This window comes from Lissotriton vulgaris, chromosome 10 (genome assembly GCF_964263255.1).
Source record: "Lissotriton vulgaris chromosome 10, aLisVul1.2, whole genome shotgun sequence".
Classification (NCBI taxonomy): Eukaryota; Metazoa; Chordata; class Amphibia; order Caudata; family Salamandridae; genus Lissotriton; species Lissotriton vulgaris.
The window spans coordinates 625,429,610-625,454,793 of NC_141698.1; the positions used below are offsets into that span (position 1 = coordinate 625,429,610).

At 45.2% G+C, this 25,184-nt stretch overlaps 1 protein-coding gene across 4 annotated transcripts in view; it reads left to right on the forward strand.

Moving 5' to 3' along the window:
* Window positions 1-25,184, forward strand: part of NUB1 (negative regulator of ubiquitin like proteins 1) — a 398,514-nt gene that overhangs the window by 334,249 nt on the left and 39,081 nt on the right. For all 4 annotated transcript variants that reach the window (XM_086941460.1, XM_086941462.1, XM_086941461.1 and 1 more), the window contains one exon: window positions 23,261-23,350. In XM_086941460.1, the coding sequence (XP_086797586.1) occupies window positions 23,261-23,350 (90 nt within the window). The remainder of the gene's footprint in view (window positions 1-23,260; window positions 23,351-25,184) is intronic.

Consider the following 25,184-nt stretch of genomic DNA (forward strand, 5'->3'; position numbering starts at 1 on the left):
ATATTTAAAAAGCGTTTGACTGAACTCACAACTCTGTGCACTCTTTCCTTGTTGCAGGCAGAAGGGGTTGAACGTTTCCCTAAAGCTTCGCATCCAAAGGCCAGAGATACCTTCTGACCGACCCTAGAACTAGAACTGCTGTGGCCCAAATATACGATGTTCCCCCATTCACGGAAAACACTAAGCGTGTTCCACGGGGGCTACTTCCGGACAGACGCTCCAAGGATGAACTGCAAGCTGCCCGGATTTAGGCAACTGTGGAGGGAGCATTCCCTGCTGTGCCAGCCGCAAAAGGGCACGGGCAGAGGACGATGACGCACTCACCATTGCCAGTGTCAACTTCAGATCACTACATACAGTCCACTCTCACTTCAGTGGTACACTTAGTGAGGGAAGCAGGTGACTTTAGGGCAGCCTGGGGGTTTAATGCTTCAAGTAGAAACCTTTAGGAGAGCAGGATCAATTATAGATACACACAAAGCAAACTAATCCGACTTCGAGGCCTAGCTCGCAAGACTGTTTACACATCACTGGCCCAGGAAATGTACACTAATAAAATGATTTGAATTATGGCTCTCAGACAAGCGCTTGATTTCAGCAGAGGACAACTCGAAACTGAACCCCACCCTCGGCGCAGTACTCCCCTCCGCCCACCACCACGGACCATGCGGAGCCCACACAGTGCAGGACTGGTATTCTATGGGTTTCTATGTCCACACCGCAGGAATGGAGGAAAACAAAAGAGCGATAAACACAAGGACACCATGGCAGATGAATCCAGACCGGGGGGGGGGGGGGGGGGGGGGGGAATTCAGCAGCGGTTCCTGAAGCCGAATGGCGCCAGTTGTAGAGGCTGTGGCACCCTCTTGCGGGCAGAGGGAGAGCTGAGCTGTGGGCAGGAGCGCCGGGAGCGCAGACCCTCTGAAGACACAAGCGCCGCCCTGAGATGAGACTGGTTGAGAGCCTATGGGGCATTGCGGGCGGGGGGGGGCATTGCGGGAAGGGGGGGGGACAAAGGAACGGACAGCGGGAGGGAAGGGCGGGAAAGGAAGGATAGCGGGAGGGGGGCGGGCTCACGGACAGCGGGAGGGGGGACGGGAAACATAAGTAAAATATGCCACTTACCTGATAGCCGATGTCAGGCAGACGTCTCTCGCTGCGTGCCTTCCAGGAGAAATGAACAAAACAAACCTCCCCCCACCAAAAAAAAAGCACCGCCCACAGCCGCATGACGTGGGCCAAAAGCGAAAAATTTTCGGGAACGCCCCCGAATCTGGTCCGGCCTTGACGGACAGATCCGGCTCCCAATGGCTAGCCTCCATTTATGGAGCTAGCCAATGGGAGCCGGGGGACGTTCCTGAAGTCCTTATTGTAAGCAATGGATTTCGCCTGCGCCGAAAAGCTGCTCAGAGCGCAGCCTTCGGCAGGCGAAACCCAAAAAGGTACGGTTCTATCAGATTCCATAATTACATCAACTGCAAGGAAGAGAGCTAACGTCCCAAGGACATCAGGCCCTCCTCCAGACAAGGAGAGCAAGAGGATGGACCTCATGGGTTGAGAAGTGCTGCAAATCAGTGGCGTATTGCTAACTCCAACATTCTACTCAATCGCCATGCATACCAACATTGGGAGGAAATAGGAGAGCTTATGAGACACCTTCCGGAACAGTACCAAAAGAGGGCAGCTCACCTGGTATAGAATTGCAAAAACATTGACAATAGATGTTTAAAATCAGCTTTGGATGCACCGGATACATAGAGCAGGCAGATGATGATGGGCATTACAGAGCGACGCCATGCCTGGTTGAGAATTTCAGGGTTCAAACCTGAAGTACAAACAGTCTGAATGCTCCATTCAGTGGCGAACAACTTTTCAGGAGTGTGATCGATGAAACCCTGAATCAGTTGAAAAAGGATAATGAGACCGTAAACAATGGGAGGGTCTGCAGTTCAGAGGCAACATGAGGAGGGAATCCCTGCCCTCGCAATGATCCATAAGAAGGGGCACCTTCCATCCTGGAACATCCCACCGGACATACCAACAAACATATCAGGGAGATAATCAGTAAAGTTGACAACAGCAAGGTTGGCAGTACCAATAGGGAAGACAATCCTTTCACGGAGGCCCACGCGGAAGAGGACTGCCACAAAGGGGAGAGGTGCCTCCTGCCAATAAGTGTCTTGGCAACATTTAATAAGGGCTCTCTACAAACATCCAAGAGTGTAAAAAACGGAACACCAAGAACGTCTACACACAACAACAGTAGGAGGCAGAATAAAAAACTTCTGTAAGGGGTGAGGGAAGATCACTTCAGACAAATAGATTTTAAACATATTACAATACAGATATTGCATAGAATTGGACAAGACACCACCATGCATGGGCCCAAAGAAAAATGTGCATTCAATGGAGGAAACAGCTGGTCTACTCAAAGAAGTAGAAGAAATTTTAGCAAAAGATGCACTAGAACTAGTGCCAAAGATCGCAATCAATAAAGAAACTTACTCAACATATTTTCTTATTCCAAATGTAGATGGAACACTGCGGCCAATGCTGGACCTGTGGTTTCTGATTTTTTTTTATCAAAACACAAACATTCAAGATGACAACCCTACAAGAGGTAATACCACAATTGCAAGTAGGGGATTACATGGCAACAATAGACTTTAAAGATGCTTATTTACTCATTCCAATGTATGCAGGCCAGAAAAGATTCATCAGATTTGTGGTAGACAAAAGACACTAACAGTTCAAGGTGCTGCAGTGGCAGCACACCTATGGAGACAAGGCATATACTTTTATACCTACCTAGACATTTGACTGGTACGGGCAAACTCACACAAGAAATGTGACAGACACATTCTATAAGTGATAAGAGCTCTATACACGCTGGGGTTAACAATAAACACGGAGAGGTCACATATAACACAAGGGAGAACATTTACATAATCAACTCCTACAGTGACCATTACAACAGACATCTCACAGATTGGATGGGGAGCACAAATTAACAATCTCAAAGTAAGGGGGAGTCCGTAAAGAACAGGATGCAATACAACAGATCAACATTCTGGAACTAAAGACAATATTCCCAACCTTAAAAGCATTTCAGAAAGAGCTTTGGGGAAATACATTATTGACCCCAATGGACAACACAACCACCATGTTTTATATCAACAAAACAGGGAGGGACACAGTCTCTACCACTGTTGCGATTAGCACAATAAGTATGTAAATGGGCAATTCATCGGAATATGGAAATCTTAGCAGTTCATCTACCAGGAAAGAACATTGTTGAGGGAGACAGAGAGAGCATAGAAGCTTCAATATTCCCACGAATGGGAGCTGAACCAAACATTACTTGAGGATTTTTCAGATATGGGGAACAACAGAAATAGATCTGTTTGCTACACCACAGATCGTCAAATCTTTGATGCAAGATACCATTACCATGAACCCCTGGGGAATGCACTGTTGATAGATTGGTTAGGGAGATTTGTTTACGCTTTTACCCTGATTCTACTATTTCACAGAGTGATCAGCAAATGCAAGGTCAGTTTTATGACCCTGATACTCACCACAGTGGGTGAGACAAACATGGTTCTCAGAACTAATACAACTATTTCAGGAAAGTATTCAAAAATTACCAATCATACAACATCTGCTGTCAATGAAAGAGTGAAGTATGCTTCACCCAGAACCAGCGTATTTGAACCTGGCAGCATGGCTCCTGGAGACATAGAATTTGGACACCTAAAGCTATCAGAGAATACAATGGCTGTCTTGCAAGGAATCCAACAACTAGAAACTGTTAAATAGCAAAATGGAAAAGATACTACTTTTGGTGTCCTATACATCCTTAAAGGTTCATTTAGCAGCAGTAGCGACGTACACAAGAGGCCACATTGGAAGATGTTTCTTCAAAGCACCAGGAATGCGCAAAGAGAATTTCACCTCCTAATAAGGTACTTGCACCCTTGTGGAATTTAAATGTAGTGCTCACACAACTGATGAAGGCAACATTCAAACCTGTACACAAAGCTACATTGAAGATGCTCATGCTAAAGAGTGCCTTTTTAGTGGTCACTACCTCACTACGCAGTTAGTGTATTGCAAGCACTCGCAGTGCAAGAAACATTTTTCAGAGTAAACAAGGTCAGGATTGTCATGAGAACCGACCCTCAGTTCATGCCAAAGGTTATCTCACAATTCCACTTGAATCAAAGTATACAGATAGCAAGTTTCCTTCAGAAACCAAAGACGCAAGCAGAAGGTACATCATATACTTTAGACGCAAGACATGCGGTAATGTATTACATTGAAAAGACAAAGGCAGACAGTAAGACAAAGCACTTCTTTGTGTCATTAGCAAAGTGTTTTCTAGGAAGACCAGTTACCAAGAACAGAATTGCAAGATGGATAACACATACTATTCAGTTGAGCCACAAGACTGCAGGAGAAACATTACAATGCACTCCTGGGGCACATTCAACGAGAAAGAAAGAAGCCACTATTGCTTTCATAGCAAATACTCCCTTACAAGACATTTGTATGGCAGCAACATGGTCATCAGTGCCGACTTTCACAATATACTATTTTGTAGATATTCAGATGAACAAGAAACCACAAGTGGGACAAAAGGTTTTGCAACGTCTGTTTAGAAATCAATTCTCATTTTCAACCCAACCACCACTGTAGTAACAAACCGTTACAAAGTCAATGCACCTCATGTGAATCCAGAACAGATTTATGCTGCAAAAAGGATAGCTTCTTACCTATCAGAGTAGTTTTACAGCGTGAAGACTTTTCTGTATTCACAAGCTAACCCACTCACCTCCACCAGGAAGATGAAAGGAGGGAACAAAAAAAATAAAAGAATCTCGAGATGGCGACCAAAGATGGTGTTGCAGGGATTCTGATCAGGAACAGAACTATGCTTGAGAACCATGGAACATCAGTAGGCAGGGACTGATTCTCCATACCCCCTCAGTACCCATGAGCCCGAGTCCGACTAGCTATAGTGTCTCACTTGTCAGAGACAAGTGAATTGACACCCCAGAACACAACACAACACTCCCGGCCCTCTCAGGGATCATGGTAACAGGGCACCCCCTTTTGCTCTGACACTTGTCCACAATAAGATATAACAGAAACATGAAGGAAGTTTGAAATGTTTATTTAAACTATCGTGCTCCTGAATGTAGTATTTGTGCCACAATTGGAAAACAAATGTCTAATGAATATACAGTCTGCATAGTTATTAAACCATATAGTATGAAAAGCCCTGTCATATTATAAAACAAATTAGCCTAACCCCCCACCTCTGCTACAGAAGCGAAATTATTAAACAATAAAGATCTCTGGGATTAGTAGTAGACCCCGTACCCTAGGATACACAGGTGGATATCCTCCATCTCAGATACAGCCGTGATCGCCTTGTCGTGTAGTTCCTAGAAGTCCCCCAGGACCTGTGCATTTTGGATGACCGAAACTGAGGGCTTGATGCCCCAACCGCTCTGGACACCCCCACAGGATATGTCAGCCATTAGACCAGCTAGCTCTACAGTGCCACTTCCCCTCCTCTGTATTCTACAGTGGTGTGGGTAGTCTCTGGCAACCACTGAACAGGACAACCCTGATTCCGCAAGGATCTTGGAAAACAGTACAGTATGTTTCCCTCAGATACTCGTGCTTGCTTACTTTCAGATAATACACAGGTTAGCGATTAGGACATTTTGATAAGTATTTATTGGTCCAGCGACAGCCTCATGTAAAAATATGTGCCGGGACAATTGGGAGACAGAAGCATACGAAAGAGATTGCTAGTACCAATATAGTAAAAAGTAGATACATTTCTACCATAGTGCTAATAAGATGAACCTGAACAGTTCAGATAAAAACAGTAGCACTAGCATATTTCTAAAATGCGTGCCCCAAGTAATTTGCCTAAATGTACCTAGCCTAGATCTGTATGTGTAGCATGTGTATGTGTATCTGAAGCCAAGAAACAACTATGGAAGAACCAGCCCACTCACCTGATGGTTAAGAACGAAGGACCCCATCTCTGCGTCAAGGATGACACCACGCAAGGGATGTCAGACCGATGTGTGTCGAAGATTCAGCATGCAGGACCCCTTCTCAGCTTGGAAGGAATTATTCTCTGATTTGTAGGGGGGAGTGAGGGTCTTTTATACTAAAGTGGTGATTCCAGGGTTTTTTCTAGAATCGGGTTGTTTTTAAAACATTTGTGTATGTTTTGAAAACAATCATAAATGTTTTGAAGAGAGTCACCAATGCTTTTCTAAACAAATGCGATTAATAATAATAATAATAATAGGGACTCTTGTAAAGCGCTTGGTGACGCACAACGGCGTGTCCCCGCGCTGAGAGAGGTGCGAGGGTTAGCAGAGGAGAGTACTTGAGCGTGGGGCAGCTACCGGGCGTACAAGAATGTCTTTAGCTTCGCTCTAAAGATGGACTCTGAGGGTTCCAGACGCAGCGCGGTGGGGAGTTTGTTCCAGCTTGAGGCTGCCAGATACCTAAAAGATCTGCCGCCCATCCGAGCTTTGAACACTTTGGGAATGGACAGGTGCCCTGAACCAGAAGATCTAAGGGAGCGGGAGGGTTCATATCGTGTCAGCAGACCTTGCAGAGGCCGAGGTGCCCTGCCATTAACAATACGATGGCAGGTGCAAAGCGCTTTAAATTCCACCCTACTTCTCACCGGAAGCCAGTGCAGGGCTTGAAGCGCGGCTTTAGACGCTGATTTTCTGGGCAGTCTAAGAACCAGGCGGACTGCGGCATTTTGCAAGACCTGCAGGCGACTCAGATTCTTCTCCAGAGTCCCTAGGTAGAGTAGGTTGCCGTAGTCCATTTTGGACGTTACTAGTGCATGCACTAGTGTTTAGCGGGCTTTGATGGGAAGGAGCTCCAGAACCTTCCTGAGACTCTTAAGGATCCCGAAGCAAGTGCCAACCACTCGGTTAACCTGGGGACCGAAGGTCAGATTGGTATCAAACCAAACACCCAAATTCCTCGCCTCCTGGCAGGGAATTGGTGCCGGACCCAGGCAGGGTGGCCACCACGCCGACGTCCAGGCCGCTTGGTCTCCACCCACCATCAGCACCACAGTCTCCGTTGAGCTTGAGGCAGTTAGCGGACATCCAGGCAGCGAGATCTTGCATGCCTGCTCTGAAGATGTCCGCTGCGAGACTGGGTGCGCGTGATTAAGCCCAGCTGGCTGTTGGCAAGGATGAAAAAATGTGGTGACCCTTATACAGAATAATTCTGCTTTGCCTGGGGACATGTATATGTACGTCAGGTACAGGAATTATAATAGAATGCTTAGAGCCTGGTGTTGAACAGACAGGAGCAAGCTACTAGGTAAAAGGTCACCTGTTTAGAATCATTATTGTTGTGTGGATGGGACAATGTATGTAAAAATGGGGTATACATGAAGGGACTATCCTAAGAGACATGACAGCCTCTCGGAAAGTCTATAAGAACAGGCTTGTATGTTCACATACAGCCGCTGCACTCATGTGTTGTGTCTAGTTGGTAGTACCTGACCAGAAGAAAATAACAAGGCACATTGTTTTTTGACCTTGTCTGCTTGTTCAGACTAAATCCCAGTAAAGAACAGAACGCAAAAACACCTGCAAGTTCTGTGTGTGAAAGTACAATGTGACACAAAAACAAGTGCGGGGGTTCCTGTCTGGATTTTTGTATTTCTGTTCATTCCACAGCAAGGAGCGTTATTGATATATATATATATATATATATTTTTTGGGGCTCCATTGTTGAAGGACTCCCATGGTTTTAGCAGCGTCCGTACCCTTTCTTGATTTTTACCAGAATCTTATCAACCAAAGACCTAAAGAGGTGCTCTCCATCAAATGGCAGTCCTATAAGGTGTTGTTCTACCACAGTGCAGATGCCAGAGGGATGCTGGGGTTCACATGCCTGGGAGCTGTGCCCAGTGCAAACCGGATTTAGCATTGGAGAGGAGCTTTCCCTTCTGTGCTATCTCTGTTGCTCTTTTGCTGTATGCTTCTCGGAATTGCTTGAGCAATTTCTCCAATCTCCTCCGTTTGATTTCTGTCATACCTTTGAAGCAGACCAATGGAATTGTCAGTGCAACAATTTGAAAGGCCCTAATACCACAAATTTTCATGCTGCCTCAACTTTCTTACACTTCTGTCTGGTGTGGTTTGATCACCTGTGCCCTGCCTAATTACTCTCTTACATGCTGGATAGATAACCAGAAAATCATGTGGAACGTGCCATCAAACAATATAGTCTTGTGGCACATCTGTGGTGGTTGTGATTGTATGGTAGTGTCTAGCTTTTCCTTTCTAGGACTTATGTAGGCTCTGAGGTATTGTATTGCTTGGTATTGCAGTAGTTATATAGTGCTTACTACGCCTATGTGCAGCGCTGAAGCACTTGCCTTCATTATTAGCACTCTACACCCTGAAGGGTGTGTGGTTGGAAAAATGTTGTTTTAGTATTGTTCAAGTGGGAAGTGTTTCTGTGTTGCGCATGATGACCACCACAGTGCAGTTAACGTGTTATGGGACGCAGTGCGTAGCAGTGTGCTAGATGATGAAGTGTGAGAGACAGACGCACAGTTTTATGAGGCTCTTAAAAAAGCCTTCCAGTGGCTTCCAGGCACTGCCAGAAAAAAAACTCTTGTCCAAGCTCTTATAATCATTTGCCTGGACTACAGGAATGCGCTGCTGGTACCAGTAAACAACACCTTGTGGTATAAGCTGCATGTGGTCCAGAACACTGATGCACGGCTGATTTGAAACCTTCCATCACGCTCACCCTCCTCTCCGATCCTTAGGAAGCATCACTGGTGTCATTTTTCAACTAAGCTGCCTGACACACAAGGCACTCCAGAAGGCCCACCCAGCCTATCTGTTCACACAATTCAAACTTTACCTGCCCACTATATGTCTTAGGTCTTAAGATAAGGCACTTCTGGTGACCCCCACGCATCTGTATTTCAAGACAATGGGGCAGATTCATCTCTCATGCACCCCCCATATCACTGGAATAAACCTGCTCTACATCTTCATTCCTGCCCAGATATCGGGTGTGAGTCGTGCACTATACTAAGTGTCTGAAATAAATAAATTATGGTTCTCAGCATGCTAGTAGGTTTGAACAGCTCTGCGGATCCCTTTATGGTATTTCATATGATGCTGTGTGCAGTGTGCTTAACAGGCTACTGCACTGGAGTGTCCATTCTAAGATTTTGTGTTTAGTAGTGGTCCTGATCTGGCATGGTTGGAGGGAGAGAGAAGTGGATGGATCTGATGGGATGGACATTTTATTATCCCATATCTGAGTGTCTATTTTGAGATGTAAAGAGGCATTCAGATTGTATAGATACTTGGAGCCTGCAGTGAATGGGCTACATTAAATTCCTACAAAATTGTACAATAATGTGTGACGGATCTCTTCAATTTATTCCATGCTTGTTCATTTGGTGATGTTTGGTTTGACTGTATAGTGATGGACAACCCTCATTGCAGATATGTCTTGTAATGGCTTTAGATAATCCCAGATGGATATGATGGCTGACTCTGCCTCTGCCTGGTCTGAAACTGGACTGTTGGTCTGACAGTAAGCCATAATGTTTGGTAAAGTTAGAAAATATGTTTGCGTAGGCAGTGTTTACTCAACCCTCAAACAGTGGCCCATTTGTAGTTTGCTGAGTCAGATGGGTCGAGATTTTTCTGTTTGAGGTGTTGTCTGATGTAGGAGGTTTTGAACTCAGGTGGGAATGAACCTAGTTCCAGGAACTTGCTTAGTAGGCAGGCATCTGGCTACCTCTCCTGCACAGGTTGAGCAAATTATATCTTTAAAGATTCTTGACGATCCTGGAGATCCTGATGATCTGACTGCAATGATAAATTTGAGGCAATCTTTTTGTAACCGGGTATTGAAAGTATGCATTGATTCATGGTTATTGGTTCTCTTTCTGTGGTGGTTAAGTCCTGCATTATAGTTGTACTGTCAGTGTTCTACGTCTGGTAATTTTCAATCTTTTAACTTTTTAGATTAACTCATTGGAGATTTTGTCCCAGAAATCTTATGATCGTTATCTATGTGTTCAGGCATACATTTTATGGAGTTCTTTGGAAGGGCTGTTGGCTTCAGTTGTGCATATGGAGTAGTGGTTACTTTTTAAGGTTCTGATGAGTCTTTTGTAGGCTCTGTTGTAGTGCCTTAGCATGCTTTTGTCTGTGTTGTATATTGTATTGTATATTTTGATTGTATAAAAGTAAGAGAGCCTTCTAGCTGCACATTCCTTACTTTAGAATTATCCCCAGGTGTCAGATTGGATCCAGAAACTTTTTGTGATCAGTACACCTGCACGCCGTTAGGTGTGTCATTCGGCTCTGTGAGGTGTCATTGGGATCGTCCATTCCAAAGTGACATGTGCCGTGCCTATATAGGCTCCACCCCAGTGCACTGGTGTCCGTTATTTTCTTTCATTGCCAGCCAGCGCAGAACTGGAGAGAGCAACTGCTTAGTCACTTTTTGACTAGCCTTTTTTTTCGATTTTTGTCAAAGTCTTTTTGAGAGAAACTTCTCCTAGTGTGGCATGGGTGTCATCTTGGAAGACCAGCTTTAAGCCCTGCAGCGCCTGTATCCAATCGGTGACGGACCCGCACACTGTTTGCCTCTGGTCCCTCGAGCGCTACCACGATGCCAAGACCTGCATAGACTGTCGGTGATGAATCCAAAGGCCTTGCAGGAGCGGTCCTTCAAGCTCCTGGCGGCTCAACATTTTAGGCCGGGACTGTCTCCGTTCCAGTCGAGAGAATGTCCTGGGATTGGTGTCAGAGGCTAAGATCTTCTTCACACTCAGTCATCCGGTCACTCAGGTAAGTCACATCGAAAGAAGAAGTGTAAGACCAAAGAGCGTTGACATTCGAGGCCTGGCTTCAATGTTGAGCCTGTGCCTGGGCCGGCTCCGCTCCTTCCCAAATTATCAGTAGCCAGAGCGACCCCCGCTCAACTCCAAGAAATTTATGATCTCAAGCGCCTCAGATTTGAGCACCTGTTTCTGCCAGCATGCCTTCAGGCCCGCGGTTTTGGGAGAAGCCCCAATGGATCCACTATGTCAGCTCTGTCCCCCTCGCCAGTTGGGCCCCTTGGATCCATGGATGGATCTGAACCGGCACCAATCATACTACTCCGACCTTCCCTGGTGCCGGTCTTGATGCCGACACTCCTGGCACCGCTATCCCTATTATCATGATCCCAACACAGAGCCAGATAGGCGTTGTCCGACACGACTGGATCCATGCCTTTCAGGCAGGAGCCTGAGTCCCATTCCTATGGTCTAGGACTCAGGGAGAATTAGGAGAGGTCGCTGGAGCATCACAAATACCAGCTTTCTGACCCAAACATGGACTGGTGTGAGTACTTGGCAGAAGCCAGTGGACTAGACACTCCAGATGCTGGCATGATTTCTCCCCTCTACCTTGGCTACAGAGGAGGGAGCTTCCTTTGCAATGGTGGTGGGAAGGGCTACTGAGGTCCTGGACCTTACCCTGCCCTCTGTGGCAGTAGAGAGAGACAAATCAATCAATCAATCAATCATTTGTAAAGCGCACTACATACACACAAGGGTCTCAAGGCGCTGGGGGCGCTACTGAGCGAACAGCCAGGTCTTGAGTATCCTCCTGAAGGTCAGCAGGTCTTGGGTCTGTCGCAGGCTCAGTGGGAGGGTGTTCCATGTCTTGGTGGCGGGGTGGCAGAAGGATCTCCCACCGGTGGTTGTTCTTCGGATGAGCGGGACGGTGACGAGTGAGAGGTCGGTGGAGCGTAGCTGGCGGTTGGGGATGTAGAAGGAGAGCCGTCTGATTGAGGTAGGCTGGGCCGGTCTTGTGGAGTGCCTTGTATGCGTGGGTGAGAAGCTTGAAGGATATCCTCTTGTTGACGGGGAGCCAGTGCAGGTTTCTCAGGTGAGGGGTGATGTGGCCATGGCGTGGTACGTCGAGGATCAGTCGTGCTGAGGTGCTTTGGATGCGTTGTAGTCGTTTGATGAGCTTGGTCGGGGTTCCCGCGTAGAGGGCGTTTCCCTAGTCGAGTCTGCTGCTGACGAGGGCCTGGGTGACTGTCTTTCTTGTATCTGTCGGGATCCATCTGTAGATATTGCGGAGCATGCGGAGGGTGTTGAAGCAGGAAGAGAAGACAGCGTTGACTTGCTTGGTCATTGATAGCGTTGAGTCAAGGATGATTCTCAGGTTGCGTGTGTGGTCGGTGGGTTTCGGGGCTACCCCCAGTGCCGTCGGCCACCAGGAGTCGTCCCAGGCTAAAGGGTTGGAGCCGAGGATGAGGACCTCCGTCTTGTCCGAGTTCAGCTTCAGGCGGCTGGTCTTCATCCTGTCAAGAAGGAACATCTTGACAGAGGTGCTTCACCTTGAGTGACCCCCCTCAGAACCGCTTCTCCCATTTCAGACATCTTGCTTGGGACCTGGTCCAAGCCTAGCACAGTGGCTCCTGTGAGGACGATTGCCAGCAGCCACTGCCCGCCCCAGTATACCCAGTTTTCATCACACAACTCCTTACCCAACTCCCTACCCCAGGGAGCTTGATGGTCTAAGACTCTACCACCCATGTGATTCCTGCCGCATTCCCTGCTACCCCACCGGATAGAGAGTCCAAGAGGCTGGACACCTTAAAGAAGATGTTTTCTACCACCAGCCTGGCACAGTAGTCCTTGAGCACAGTGGCGGTTTTACCATTTGGGCGGTGGGGCGTTGCCCCACTAATAATTATCGGGCAATTTATTTGAGCGGCGCATTAATAAAAGTTTTATAAATTAACGTGCCGCTCTAATAAATTGCCCGATAATTATTGCCCTGCGGCCGTGGTGTGAACTTCAAGCTTCACTCATGATGTTAATCACTGTCTGACACTGGGTGGCGCACTGGCGCTGGAGTGCCGGCACAGACAGTCACAGTGCGCACTGCGCATGTGGTGTTTGCCCGGCTGCCTTTCTGCAGCTAGCAAAGTCAATGGATTTTAAAAAGCAAGCACTGCTGAGTACGGGGTTTGCCTATGCAACATACCCCAGTGCTTGAAAAATGGGCGGCGTTTTTTTCATGCTCTGTCCAATCCTGATGCTGCTCTCTTTAGAGAGCAGCTCTCCTCTAAAGAGAACAGCGTCAGGATTGGTTACTGTAGTAGTACTCTCCTGTAACAGTACTACGACTGTGTGTTCTGTTCTCTTGTTCCCAGTCTAGTGTCTCAGCGCGGGGGTGAGAGCATCTAACGTGGTGGGGCAAGCAATGCCCAATCACTGTAGTGGCTTAGTGTTAAGCCATTCAGTGATTGGACATTTGTTAGTTGGTGGGCAAATCGGGCCGGCCCACGGCCAGTCACCCTTCCTCCATCGTCCTCGTGGTCGTCGGACTCGTGAGTCGTGACTCGTGCGCATGAGGGACAGAGACTGGTCTGAGGCCTCACCTAGTCGTCTGTCTGAGTCTGTCATCCCACCCTCACTTGAATTATTTTTGGAGCGTTGGTGAACGGGGACGTGTGAATTTCCGACCGGACCTGTGCAGGTATGGTAACAAATATAAAAGTTGACATGATGAGGGTCGGGCAGCGCTAAACATGCAATGTAAAATGTTGTGCGTTCTTCTGAAGCAAAGTAAAAAGTAAGTTGACAGAAGATACCCAATTGTCAGAGGACCCTATTGAAAAAAGCAGCATTTTTAGGCGTCAATTAATTTAATTGTCTGGCAATCGGCTTGGCCTTGGCCTCTCTTTCAACCACCTTCGACATCCAGTGCGACAACTGTGCTGTTTATAGCCGTGTACAACATTTGCAACCTCACATTATACCTCCAATTCTCCCAGAAAAGCCACGACGATTTACTAATTTGGCAGCCAGTCAGCCAACAGAAAAGACAGGCCGCCACGCCACGCACACGTTCCATGTTCTTGTAATTATTTTCTATTTAGCATACAAGGTTGTAGTGATGGTAGTAGTACAATTTGGTTAAAGATTAAAAGCCCAAATGACAAATGTGCATGAGAATACTTTTTAGCGCCATGCCAGTGACGTCTCAGTCAGAGCAGGTGAATCCGAACCCTCCCCCTTCGTCTACAAAATGGGCCCCGTGAGTCGTGACGGTGACCACTGACAGGATTCACTGGAAACGCTAACACATTCCTGCATGCATGTAGCAATCGTTACCCGGAGAGCAGAAGTCTGCGCGGCGTTGATCTTGATGCCACCGGCTGCAACCTGATTTAATTAAAGCCTGGAAAATATTGAAATGTGAAAACACAAGTAGGCCTAAAGCCTTGCCATCGCCAAGGACAATGCTAACCAACCTTCATTATAATGAACTCAGTAAAAACATCGCATTTGCGACTCTTTTGTACAGGTCAGGGTCCAGAATTATTTTATTGTGAAATACCCGCCGGCGTCCAGAATAGCATGCACGCTGCGGGGGGTGCTGGATCTTGTAAGTGGTCTGGTGGCTTGCTTGAATATTGGTTCTAGGGACGCCAAAGGGTTGTTCACATAATAGAAATGATTAAAGCAATGACCATAGCAATTTGTTTGTTTTGACGTTAAGTAAACCAGTGTGCACAGATTTATTAAGAGGCCATGACCAGGGAGAGGCATACGAGACAAATCCCCCATAAAGGTTAGCCAGCACAATTAATTGGGGGTGCCCGGCACAGTATATCCAATCTTATACAGCAACATTGGGCAAGGAGGACAATAATTGATAATACGTTCATTATGCATGATTAATAAAAAACCTGTGCATATACATGACTTTGTACTTTATACAGATCAATAAAAATAAGATGGGCCAGGAGGAGGGACTCAATACAAAGATACCTGTATAACGGTATGAGAACAAGGAATTGAGGGAAGATCTCTACCTCTTTTACCCTGGCCTATTTTCAATTTTGGAGGGGCAGCAACATTGTCGTGGTGTCACCAGGGCTTTATGTGGAAGCTTTTTCATTGTTATACACTATTTAAATGCTGGTAGTTTGCGTCCTGTTTATTTGTTTGTTATTAAAATACATCTGTGAGGTACTCAGCAATGCATTGTGTTTCAAAGTCTGTTATGAAGCTCTGTGGTTATGATGAAGATGAATAAGCAGCTACCTATGTTATTTGACGCCACTTTATTAATGTAATAACTGCACTTTCACAATTGCTTTATTAACCTTCCTGCTTTCACAAATTTGCATGAAAATGCACCATTTGTCCACTCTTTTTTTCAAAATTTTCTCGGGGGGGAAATCCCCCCCGAATCCTTCTTAAGGGGTTCGGGCTCGCTCGCTCACTACGGTGCAGTACGATTTTCATTTTACGCCTCACCGCTTTCAAATGTCACCAGCCGCCACTGCTTAAGCATACCTGCCTTTTGGGCTCCCAGGCTGTTGCTTTTGGGAGAGATGCAGCTAGGTTGACAATCAGATGAGGGATACCACTGACTCGCTGGGGAGAGCGATTTCCTCAACGGTGGCCTTACAGTGCCATGCCTGGCTGAGAACAGCTGACTTTTTCAGGGTATGTCCAAGCATCACTTATGGACATTCCCTTTGATGGATCCTGTCTCTTCGGAGACCAGGCGGATTCAGCTCTGGAGATCCTAAGAACAGTAGGGATATAGCCAGGTCCTTGGGCCGTCCCATGGCCTATCGTCATTCCCAATCCACCTTTCGCTCCTTTCGTGGATACCAAAGGGACTTCTTGCTATGTCTATACCCTCCCAACCTCTGTGGGGCCAAGGACACGAAACCCACAGACTCTGTGGGCCGGGCAGCCAGAGGTTGGGCCAGTTCCCTGGCAGCTGCAACCTCCAAACCTTTAAAGTCTGCCCTCTTACCATCATGGGCACCCAGTGGGAAGCAGGATATGTCATCACATGCACCACTTGAGGTCTATAACATCAGACCAATGGGCTCTCCAAACCGTCCAGATGGGGAAACTCCTTCCCCTTCTTGTCCTAGTCCATCGCCCATGCCACCTGATTGCAGACAGGTGGACAGAGGACCATCTCTCCTTGCTCCACCAGGAAGGGATGGCTCTCATTGCCAAGTGAGCCATAGAGAGGATGCAGATGCCAGAAGTAGGTCGTGGTTGCTATTTCCACTAATTTCTGGGGCCCAAAAAAGACAAAGACCTTCATCCTTTCTTGACCTGGTCCCTCTCAATTTCTTCCTCTGGAAAGAGAAGTTCAAAATGTTCATGCTCAGTCAGGTGCTGTCTGCCCTGGACTCAGGAGACTGGATAGTAGCGTTGGACTTTCAGGATGCCTACTTCCACATTACCGTCCTTCCTGCCCACAGGCGTTACCTGCAGTTGACGGTGGTAACGAGCACTTTCAGCTCTCCATGCTCGCTTTTGGCCTTACCAGCACCCCTCAGGCGTGCTCCAATGTCATGGCGGTAGTTGCAGCTCATCTGCGGAGATCAGGCTTGCCAGTATTCCCCTATCTCGACGTCTGGCTGTTGAAGGTGGGCTCACCCCTGGCTGTCACCTTCCAACGCCAGACTACGGCGGACCTCCTGCATTAGCTAGGGTTCACTAGCCAGTCAGACCAGGCTATTATACTGATGTTTTAGCCTCTATCCTGGATTTTGGTGATTCTGACTCTGAGGCTGCTGAGCCTCATGGCCTCCTGCATCCTGCTGGTGACACATGCAGGTTTTGCAGTGGGACATGAAGTTCCAGGGTTTGCAGCATCAGGGGAATTTCTCTGACATGGTCCAGATCTCGGAGACAACTGCAGAAGATCTGCAGTGGTGGTTAACAAACTGCGATTAGGTCAGCAACAGACCCCTCTCCCTTCCCCAACCAGATGTGACAGTGGTGACAGATGTTATGTTATGTTATGTTATGTTATTTATATTTTTATAGCGCACAGCTGCCCCAGCAAAGGGGCGTCCTGGCGCTTTGACAGACACTATAACATAACACACAATAAAAGAAAAGGAAATTAACCAGACACGGGAAGCAGGAAAGTTTTAATCGCCTGCCTGAAGGCGAGCAAGTCTTCAAGAGCTCGGATGTGTACCGGTCCTGTGTGTCACTCCTGTGTCACTCCTGGTATGGGGCAGCCATGTGAGAGAGGTAGATTCAGAAGCCTCTGGTCTCCGGCGTAATCTGGACTCCACATCAATCTTCTGGAGCTCCAAGCGATCTGGCTGGCATACTAACTTCCATCAAAGGAAGACTAGTGCAGGTGTTTACGGACAACACCAATGCCAAGTGGTACGGCAACACACAGGGAGGGGTGGGGTTGTGGGCCATTTGCCAGGAGGCCCTGTGCCTCTGGATATGGTTGGAGCATCAGGGCATATCCCTGGTGGTTTAACACCTGGCTTCCTCTCTGCACAGCAGGGCTGACAAAGTCAGCCACAGATGCCTAGCGGGTCACGAGTGGTGTCTCCATCCGGAGGTGGTAAAAGATCTTTCAGCATGGGGTAAGCCTTGAGTAGATCTGTTTGCGACAGCCATGAATGCGCAATGTTAGCAGTTCTGCACACTTTTCGTCCAGAGTGGAACTCAGGCCTCCTGTATGTCTTTCCGCCCATACTACTCCTACTCAGAGTTCTCAAGAAGATCAGGAACGACCGGACCCAAGTCATCCTTGTAGTCCTAGACAGGTCTGGGAGAGTTTGGTATCCTGAGCTGTTGATCATGGCCATCAGTTTTCCGAACAGGCTGCCTTTTCAGGAGGATCTTCTATGGCAGCAGCAGAGGAAGGTTCTCCACCTGAACCTGTCAACTCTCCGCCTTCTTGCGCAGAGATTGAGCAGCGACATTTGGCTGCTTTTGACCTTGCGACCAAAGACTGCAATTTTATTCTGGCAACCAGGCGAATAGTATATGCCTGCCAATGAGGCAAGTATGTGGCAATGGGTGTAGAAAAATACAGGTTGACCCCATTTCTGCTCCCCTTTCTCAGGTTATTCTATTAATTTTTTCCTTGCCCAACAGGGCTCTGCTCTGGGCACTTTAAAGGGTTACCTTTCTGCTAGCTCAGCCTTTCTGGGGTTACTTGACCAGCCACCCCTCTTCAAATCCCCTATTGTACATTGGTTCTTGAAAGGATTGCAAAATATATTTCCGCCTTCTCCCTTCGTCATGCCTCAGTGGGAACTTAATCTAGTCCTAACAGTCCTGATGTGCGCTCCCTTTGAGCCCTTGCACAATTGTCCTCTCAGGCTCCTTACGATCAAGACGGCCTTCCTGGTGGCAATAAAATGTGCCCGGAGGGTCAGTGAGCTTCAGGCTTTGTCATACGTGCCTCCATACTTGAACATCTACCCGAAGAAGCTGGTTGTACGCACTAGAGCTTTCTTTCTGCCGAAAGTCATCACTCCCTTTCATGCAGCTCACTCCATCACCCTGCCTACTTTTTACGCTCTGCCACATTCCTCTAAAGAAGAAGAGCAACTTAACCGACTTGACCAAACAAGAGAATTCCGGGTGGACGGCCAACTCTTTGTGAGGTATGTCAGAGCGAAAAGGGTAAGGCCATGCAGAAGTGGACCATCTCCTAGATCGTGCTCTGCATTAAAATCTGCTACTCATTGACCAAGAACCAAACCCTAAGGGCATGCGTGCTCTCGCCACTAGAGCTAAGGCTGTGACCACTGCGTTAGCACGTGGAGGCCCTGTCCTGGTCATCTGCCAGGCAGCAACCTGGGCCTCTTTGCACACGTTCAGAAAGTGTCCGTCAGGACACACACTTTGCCCGGTCAGTCCTGCTGGACTTTTTTGGTGTGAAAGTATTTCGACCTACCTCCGGAGAGGTATTGCTTGGATATCTATATTAAGGTGAGGAATCTGCAGGTATAAGTCCCTATCAAATGAGCAAGTTACTCACCTTCGGTAAATCCTTATCTGGCGGAGACTCTATCTACCCAAACAGTTGAATGTTTTTGAGTATTCTCATCTTGTGAGACCCATTTCTAAACTTTCTTTGCTTTCTCCTTGAGCTTCCTAAAGACCATGACTTAAGGTTTGACATCCTGATATTTTTTTTAAATTGTAATCTGTAGTTCATCTGGTGATTGCTGAAGGCCTACTGTTGTTTGATCCAAGATGACAAGATCATTGGCTTATTGTAGTGCGGACTAGTCTACAAAGCACATTAACATTGGGGTTGGTTGGCTCTGGACTCTCTGTGTGCAAGCAAGATATGCAAGTGCAACAACTGTATCAATTGTCGAGGCACTTTCTCTGAACCGTGTCTTACATTAGGGAATTACATTTTCTTCTTCCACCCAATCTGCCAGTTCCTTAAGCAGATCTCTCGCATAAGGTTTGGCTTCAAGCCCAGAAGAGTTATCCAGCGGTAATTTGCTTTTGTCTGTTTCATCTTCCGATTTTCTCAATTTGCGTTGTGGTGTGTTGAGTTGTGTTTTCATTCTTTTGGTGTTGCCTTAACTCATGTGATGTTTTTTTTTGGTCAATTCTGGACGTGGTTTTTATTGGAATCTGTTTGTCCAATGCAGTGGAGATCCAGTTGCAGAAGGTGTTTGTCTTTCGTCCGCATGTTTATTGGGCGTTTTTCAAGGTGGACTTTAAGTTTCTGGCTGTCCAGTTTTTTCCATTGTACGAGCGTTTATTGTTGTTGCTTTTTGTTGTCTCGAAAGTGTTGTTATTGATAGGTGTGTGGATCTTGAAAGTGATGATATTTTGGTTGCTCCAGCTTATGGTAGAGTTGTCTGTAACTATAGCTTGTACTAAGGGTACATATATGACATCTAGTGTCTGTCTTGCACAAAAGGATTTGGGTTAGAAAGTATTTGTTGCAAGTTAAAATCTTTATGGTTTGTTGTGATAGTTGTGGTTCAATTATTTGTGTCAAAGCATATGTGAGACCTCCTAGAATGTATAGGTTTAGGTAGTACAGATGGGTGTTGGTTACTGTATCGTGTAGGACATCTTTAGAGTTGGCACTGCTAGGTGTTGGCCTATATATTAAGAAGGAGGTCTAGGTAATAGTTGGAGTAGAGTGTCATCTTATTAAGGATGCACGGCCATCCATGGTGCGATTTTCAATGATTGTTATATATAGTGAGTTTTTTTATGTCTGCAACTGCATTTTTTCGTTGTTTTGCTTGATATTTCTCTACACATGTGGCAATTTACTTTTTTTACACCCTGCAGGTAAGCACCCCAAATGCCGGGTTCCTGGTGTCGTGAGAACATGTATACTGCTCTGTGTGCTTACTTTTCACTTATTCCCTTAACCTATCATCTCTGTGTTCTCACTTGTGTGTATATCCTGCACATCCCCCACCTCCACTTCCTCTCGGATGACAGAGAGAGGTACCGACGGACAGAGCGGGGCCTCATATTCCCGAGCGATTGCCGGGTGAGATGAGGTCATCTCCCACGCAAAGCTTGAATTAAGACACAATTTACATCTTCCTTGTGAACATTGGGGCTCCAAGTTCCTGGTAGATATAAGTATTTCTATATAATATTACACCATAAATATTTATGTTATTCCTTTTTGTTACTATTTTGCACATTCACGTTTTTCATGTTGCAGTAGCTTATTAATATCTAGGTCCTGACGAAAGCCGGATAGACTTCCAATTTGGCTGAAACATGTTGACCGTCCTGCACAGCGCCATAGTGTAGCTATATATTTAGGCTTCCCGGCGTGGTTGTAACCTTGACACTTAGACAATCCTCATTAAACATATTTTTTGTCTGAGTCTTTCATTTTAATTTTTCCTTCACCACAGCACTGCACTACACACCTTTAGCACTACCCTCTGAGTAACATTCTGGCTAGAGTTTCTACTCCACATCCATATCCGCACCATCATTTGATGGTTTGGGCGGCTGGTTGGATGGATTAACAAATCCCATATGATGACATTCCGCCAGAAGGGTGGGCTGATGGGAATATCTCAGCCAGTTGTAACTCATTCACTTTTTGCATGAGTCCTGTTTTCTCAGTCACTAGTACAGCAACACATAGAGGACCGGTCATTTCTATTTGTGTATAATGTTTATCCTGCACACCTACCATACTTTTAGAGGATTCAGAAACGTGTTTTCATTATTCCATCTGTAAAAAGTTATGACCTTCGCTTTAGAAATATACTGGCATTAACTTTGAGCCCATCAGAATTAAATGATGGAATTGTAACTGCTTTCCAAGGAGCACATTTACAATCCTTAATAACTCCCCCCCCCACCAGAGGTAGCAAGATTTAACACAGTTTTCCTCATGCCAGCAATGCTAGTGATTTCTGCAGCAGTCTTTCTATCCTACTTGTGAAAAGGTCCAGAACACACAGTAAGATACATGATGCATATTTTGTATGCAATCACATAAAACCATTTGAGAAATGAATGCTTATAACTGTCAAGGGGCACCACACTTTGTCTCCAGCCTTCGAACCAACAACACTACGAATGTTGCCATTTCGAGGCATTATTTAGAATATTAAAATACAAATTACAGAATGCAAGATGCTATCCCCTAGCCACCATCATAGGCAAACGGTTGCACACAGGACCACCTGGCAGCCTTGGAAAGGTAGAACTTGAGAAAGGTAGACTGGTCCATTTCAGCATTTCCCATTGCATCATTTCCAAAGATTGACGTAATGAAGCCACATCTTTGGGCAAAATATTTTAACAGTATAACATTTATAAGTATGCACTACAATTTCAAGATGGCCACCTGCTGTGAGGATACAGATTTTTTTTTGCAACCTTATATCTGCCACCTTTTACTTTTTAAAAGATAAGTACTTTTAATCTTTAAGTTCCTTTTATACATCAAGATCACAAAGAATGTAGCAGCACCTAAAATCCAGTTCCAGAATTAGTCTTTAAAGTTTTGTGCTGCCAACCCCAACGTCAGCTGCTGTTTGACGTCGCTGTGCTTTCCAGATCAAAAAGATACTTCGCTCGATTTTTTGTGGGGGCGCACCAAAAAGAAGTCCAAAGAGATTATTGCTTATGTATGTAGAAAAGCTCTTTATTTATTTTTGTCCATTCTTTTAAAATACAAATCACCAGGCACTTTACAAAAAAGATCAGCCAACGCGTTTCACTCCCTTCCAGGGAGTTTCTTCAGGGCTGAAAACAAAATAAATAAAAGAAAGCTACCATGAGTTTCATATGTCCTAGTTCTTATCTCTAAATACATTTTTTATACCTGTTTCACATTTCATCTAAGTTAAAAAAGAAGACATATGACACATAGTAACTAACATTTCAAGAAGGCGCAGTGTCCAGTTTTATTGAAAAGACTACTAGAACCAAGATACAGGGTATCATAAAAAAAACTATAACCTCAATATAGGGTTTCACAGTACCAGTATTGTCAATACAACTCTTCTTATGTGGTGTTCTTACATGTTCTAATCATAAGTTCTCAAATAAGTTAGACAGTATCTTTATAAGTTTCTAGGATTCATGGATCTTTCATGATATATACAATTCAAACAAGCACATTATGGTTCCTGACAATCCCTGTTTTTTATTAAGCGGCCACGGAAGGGGCATACCTGGAAAACGATATTAAAAAATGTGCCACTTACCACGTCAGACCTATTGAATTTGCCAGTGCTTGTCCAATTTACAAGTAAGGAAAGTCTGGTTTGGCTACAATTGAGCACACTCGATCAACCTACAGATCTGACGTAAAATGAGCAACAAAAGTAGCGTTCTAAGATTTAAAGAGCTATTTTAACCTTGATTGCTCCTATAAGATTGCAACTTGGACAGACAAGAACAGAGATATCTTTCTGCAAACACTAAAAGGTCAAACGCAGATGTGAAATAAAAACTAATGGGGTAATTGTTCTAAAATACGAGGCATTTTATTGCTTTGAATTCTACAGCCCGTTCTTGTAGTACCATGAAATTATAAAAACACACTCAAATATGTTTCCTCTGTGCAAACTATAGAGAATTGTACATAATATTCTTGATTTACCAGTTTCAAAATCAACACACTATGCTTAGAAGAAAAGCATCAACAATACTAGATGGAAAGGGGTCGAAGGGGAAGAAAATGGCTGTTTAAAGTATTGATGTTAATGTTGGCCAGTGAAGGCTTTTTAGAGTAATGCCTGAGCTGTTAGGTGTACAGGCATAGGTGCTTCCTGGAGAGATGGATTTTAAGTTGCTTTCTGAATTGAAAGAGGGTGGTAGATCGCCTCTTTTGGACTTTTGTAGTAAATTATCAATTTGTTTTTGTTTTAGATTCTGCTTGATCATCCTGAGCTAGTATGGTCAAACGATAATGATGGGCTAAGTAGCTCATTTACAGTTCCACAAGAGAGTATTGATCAGGTATGTGCCATTGCTTTTTTTCTTTTAAATACTGTATCCAATGGTACTAGCACAAATGTCATCACTTTTGTAACAAAAAATGTACCAGTATTGCCATACTTCGTCTCTTCATTTTGCAACTTCTGAGAGTCAGCTGTGTGGGCATAGAAAGAAAGTAGCTTCCCTGGCTGTCTTAAGCTGATTTGTGATGTGATGATGTGGCTGATGCTGCTGATTAGAGTTCTCTTGCACTGGGTTTTTCATATGCTTTAATAATTCCTTATTGTCAAGCTAGGAATCTCCAGTAGCATTTCAAAATACCAGTATTAACAGCATTAACATACACAATAAAGGTATGATACGATTACTAAATGTATCTTTTAAGAAAATAAATAAATATATACAAAATTGCAAAATGTAATCATCAAACTTTTTAGCTACCTTGGCAGTACTTTTTTGTAACAGAAAATTATCAACAGTAGAATAGTTAGCAATCTGTTGTACAGTAGATTCAATGTGGTATGTGTCAGAATTGGTACTAGTTCTACTGACATTGGAACTTTGAGGATGAACATAAACATTGCACTTCTGAGAAGCACGTTCGGTACCTTTGTAGTCAAACCATACAATATTGTCTTCAGCTGTTTCAAAAAAACATTCTTGTGTAGAGAGCTAAGGCATCTAGCTGAGACAAACTCCAGCCGCTTCTGCTGTAGTCAAATCGAAGCTCCTGCATCAGTGAATTGCACATTATATGTTAGTTCTATGTGACCTACACAATAGCTATTAGACATGAATGAATAAATTGTATTATGAAAATAAAGGTAGTTTATGATTACCATACTGTGCCAACCAGTTCCTAAACAAAGTTGTCTTTTTTCATTTTTATTGTGAGGTTCTGAGCAGAGGTTGACATTGAGTAAATTTGTGAGAAAGGGCTTTGTGAATAGGAGGGAGGCAGAGGCGTGTGCACAAAGAATAGATGTGGTTTCTAAAAAGGTGTCGGGTTTAGGCTAATTTAGGAAGTAAATAGCGTATTTACATAGGCCATTCATCACCGATCCCTAGTTAGAGTGAAGATGTAAGGGGCAATAATGAAGATAGAGTTCAAATGTTTGAGTATACTTAGAAAGATGTTATATCAAAGTAGTAGGCAGCTTTGCTCTTCCAGTTCAAACACGCTAGTAACTCCTAGATTTAAGCGATCTAGGATGGAAGGGAGGGCCTTTAGTGTGGCTTCTGCCCATCTTTGGAATGAGCTACCGCAGAACATCAGACAATTCAACTCCTTAATTGAGTTTAGGAAGAGCCTGCAAACTTGGCTATTTCCTAAGGTGTGACCCTTCCTCTTCATCCTTCCTGCTTTTTGGCTCACCTAGATGATGGCTACTTTCCTTTCGGTCTGAGCGCCAGGACCCCCGTAGGGTGGCAGTATGCGCTATATAAGAACCAATTACATTACATTACCCCTGGCACTGCTTTTGTGGCCCCCTGGCATGTGAAGTGGCTAAAACATTGTAAAGAACGCAGGGGCGATCACCCTATTGGCGTCAGGACTCCACCCTCTTTGTTGTGTTTTCTTGCATTTTTTTAGCACACTAATGAATAACATGTTTTTTCTCAAGGGATCATGTGTTTGTGTGTGGGGAGAGCATGTTTGTGTGATATAGAGGTTGTGTATGTGTGAGTGTGTGTTAGTATGAAAATTAATTCAAGAGAGTATGGAAGAGGTGGTTAGTGCAGATGAGTCAGATGGAGAGTCATTAAGTGGGTTTGAGTGAGTGATACATTTACTGGCAGTGTGGGTGAGTGAGTGAGAATGAAAAAGAAAGAGTGAAGCATTTTAGACTATATG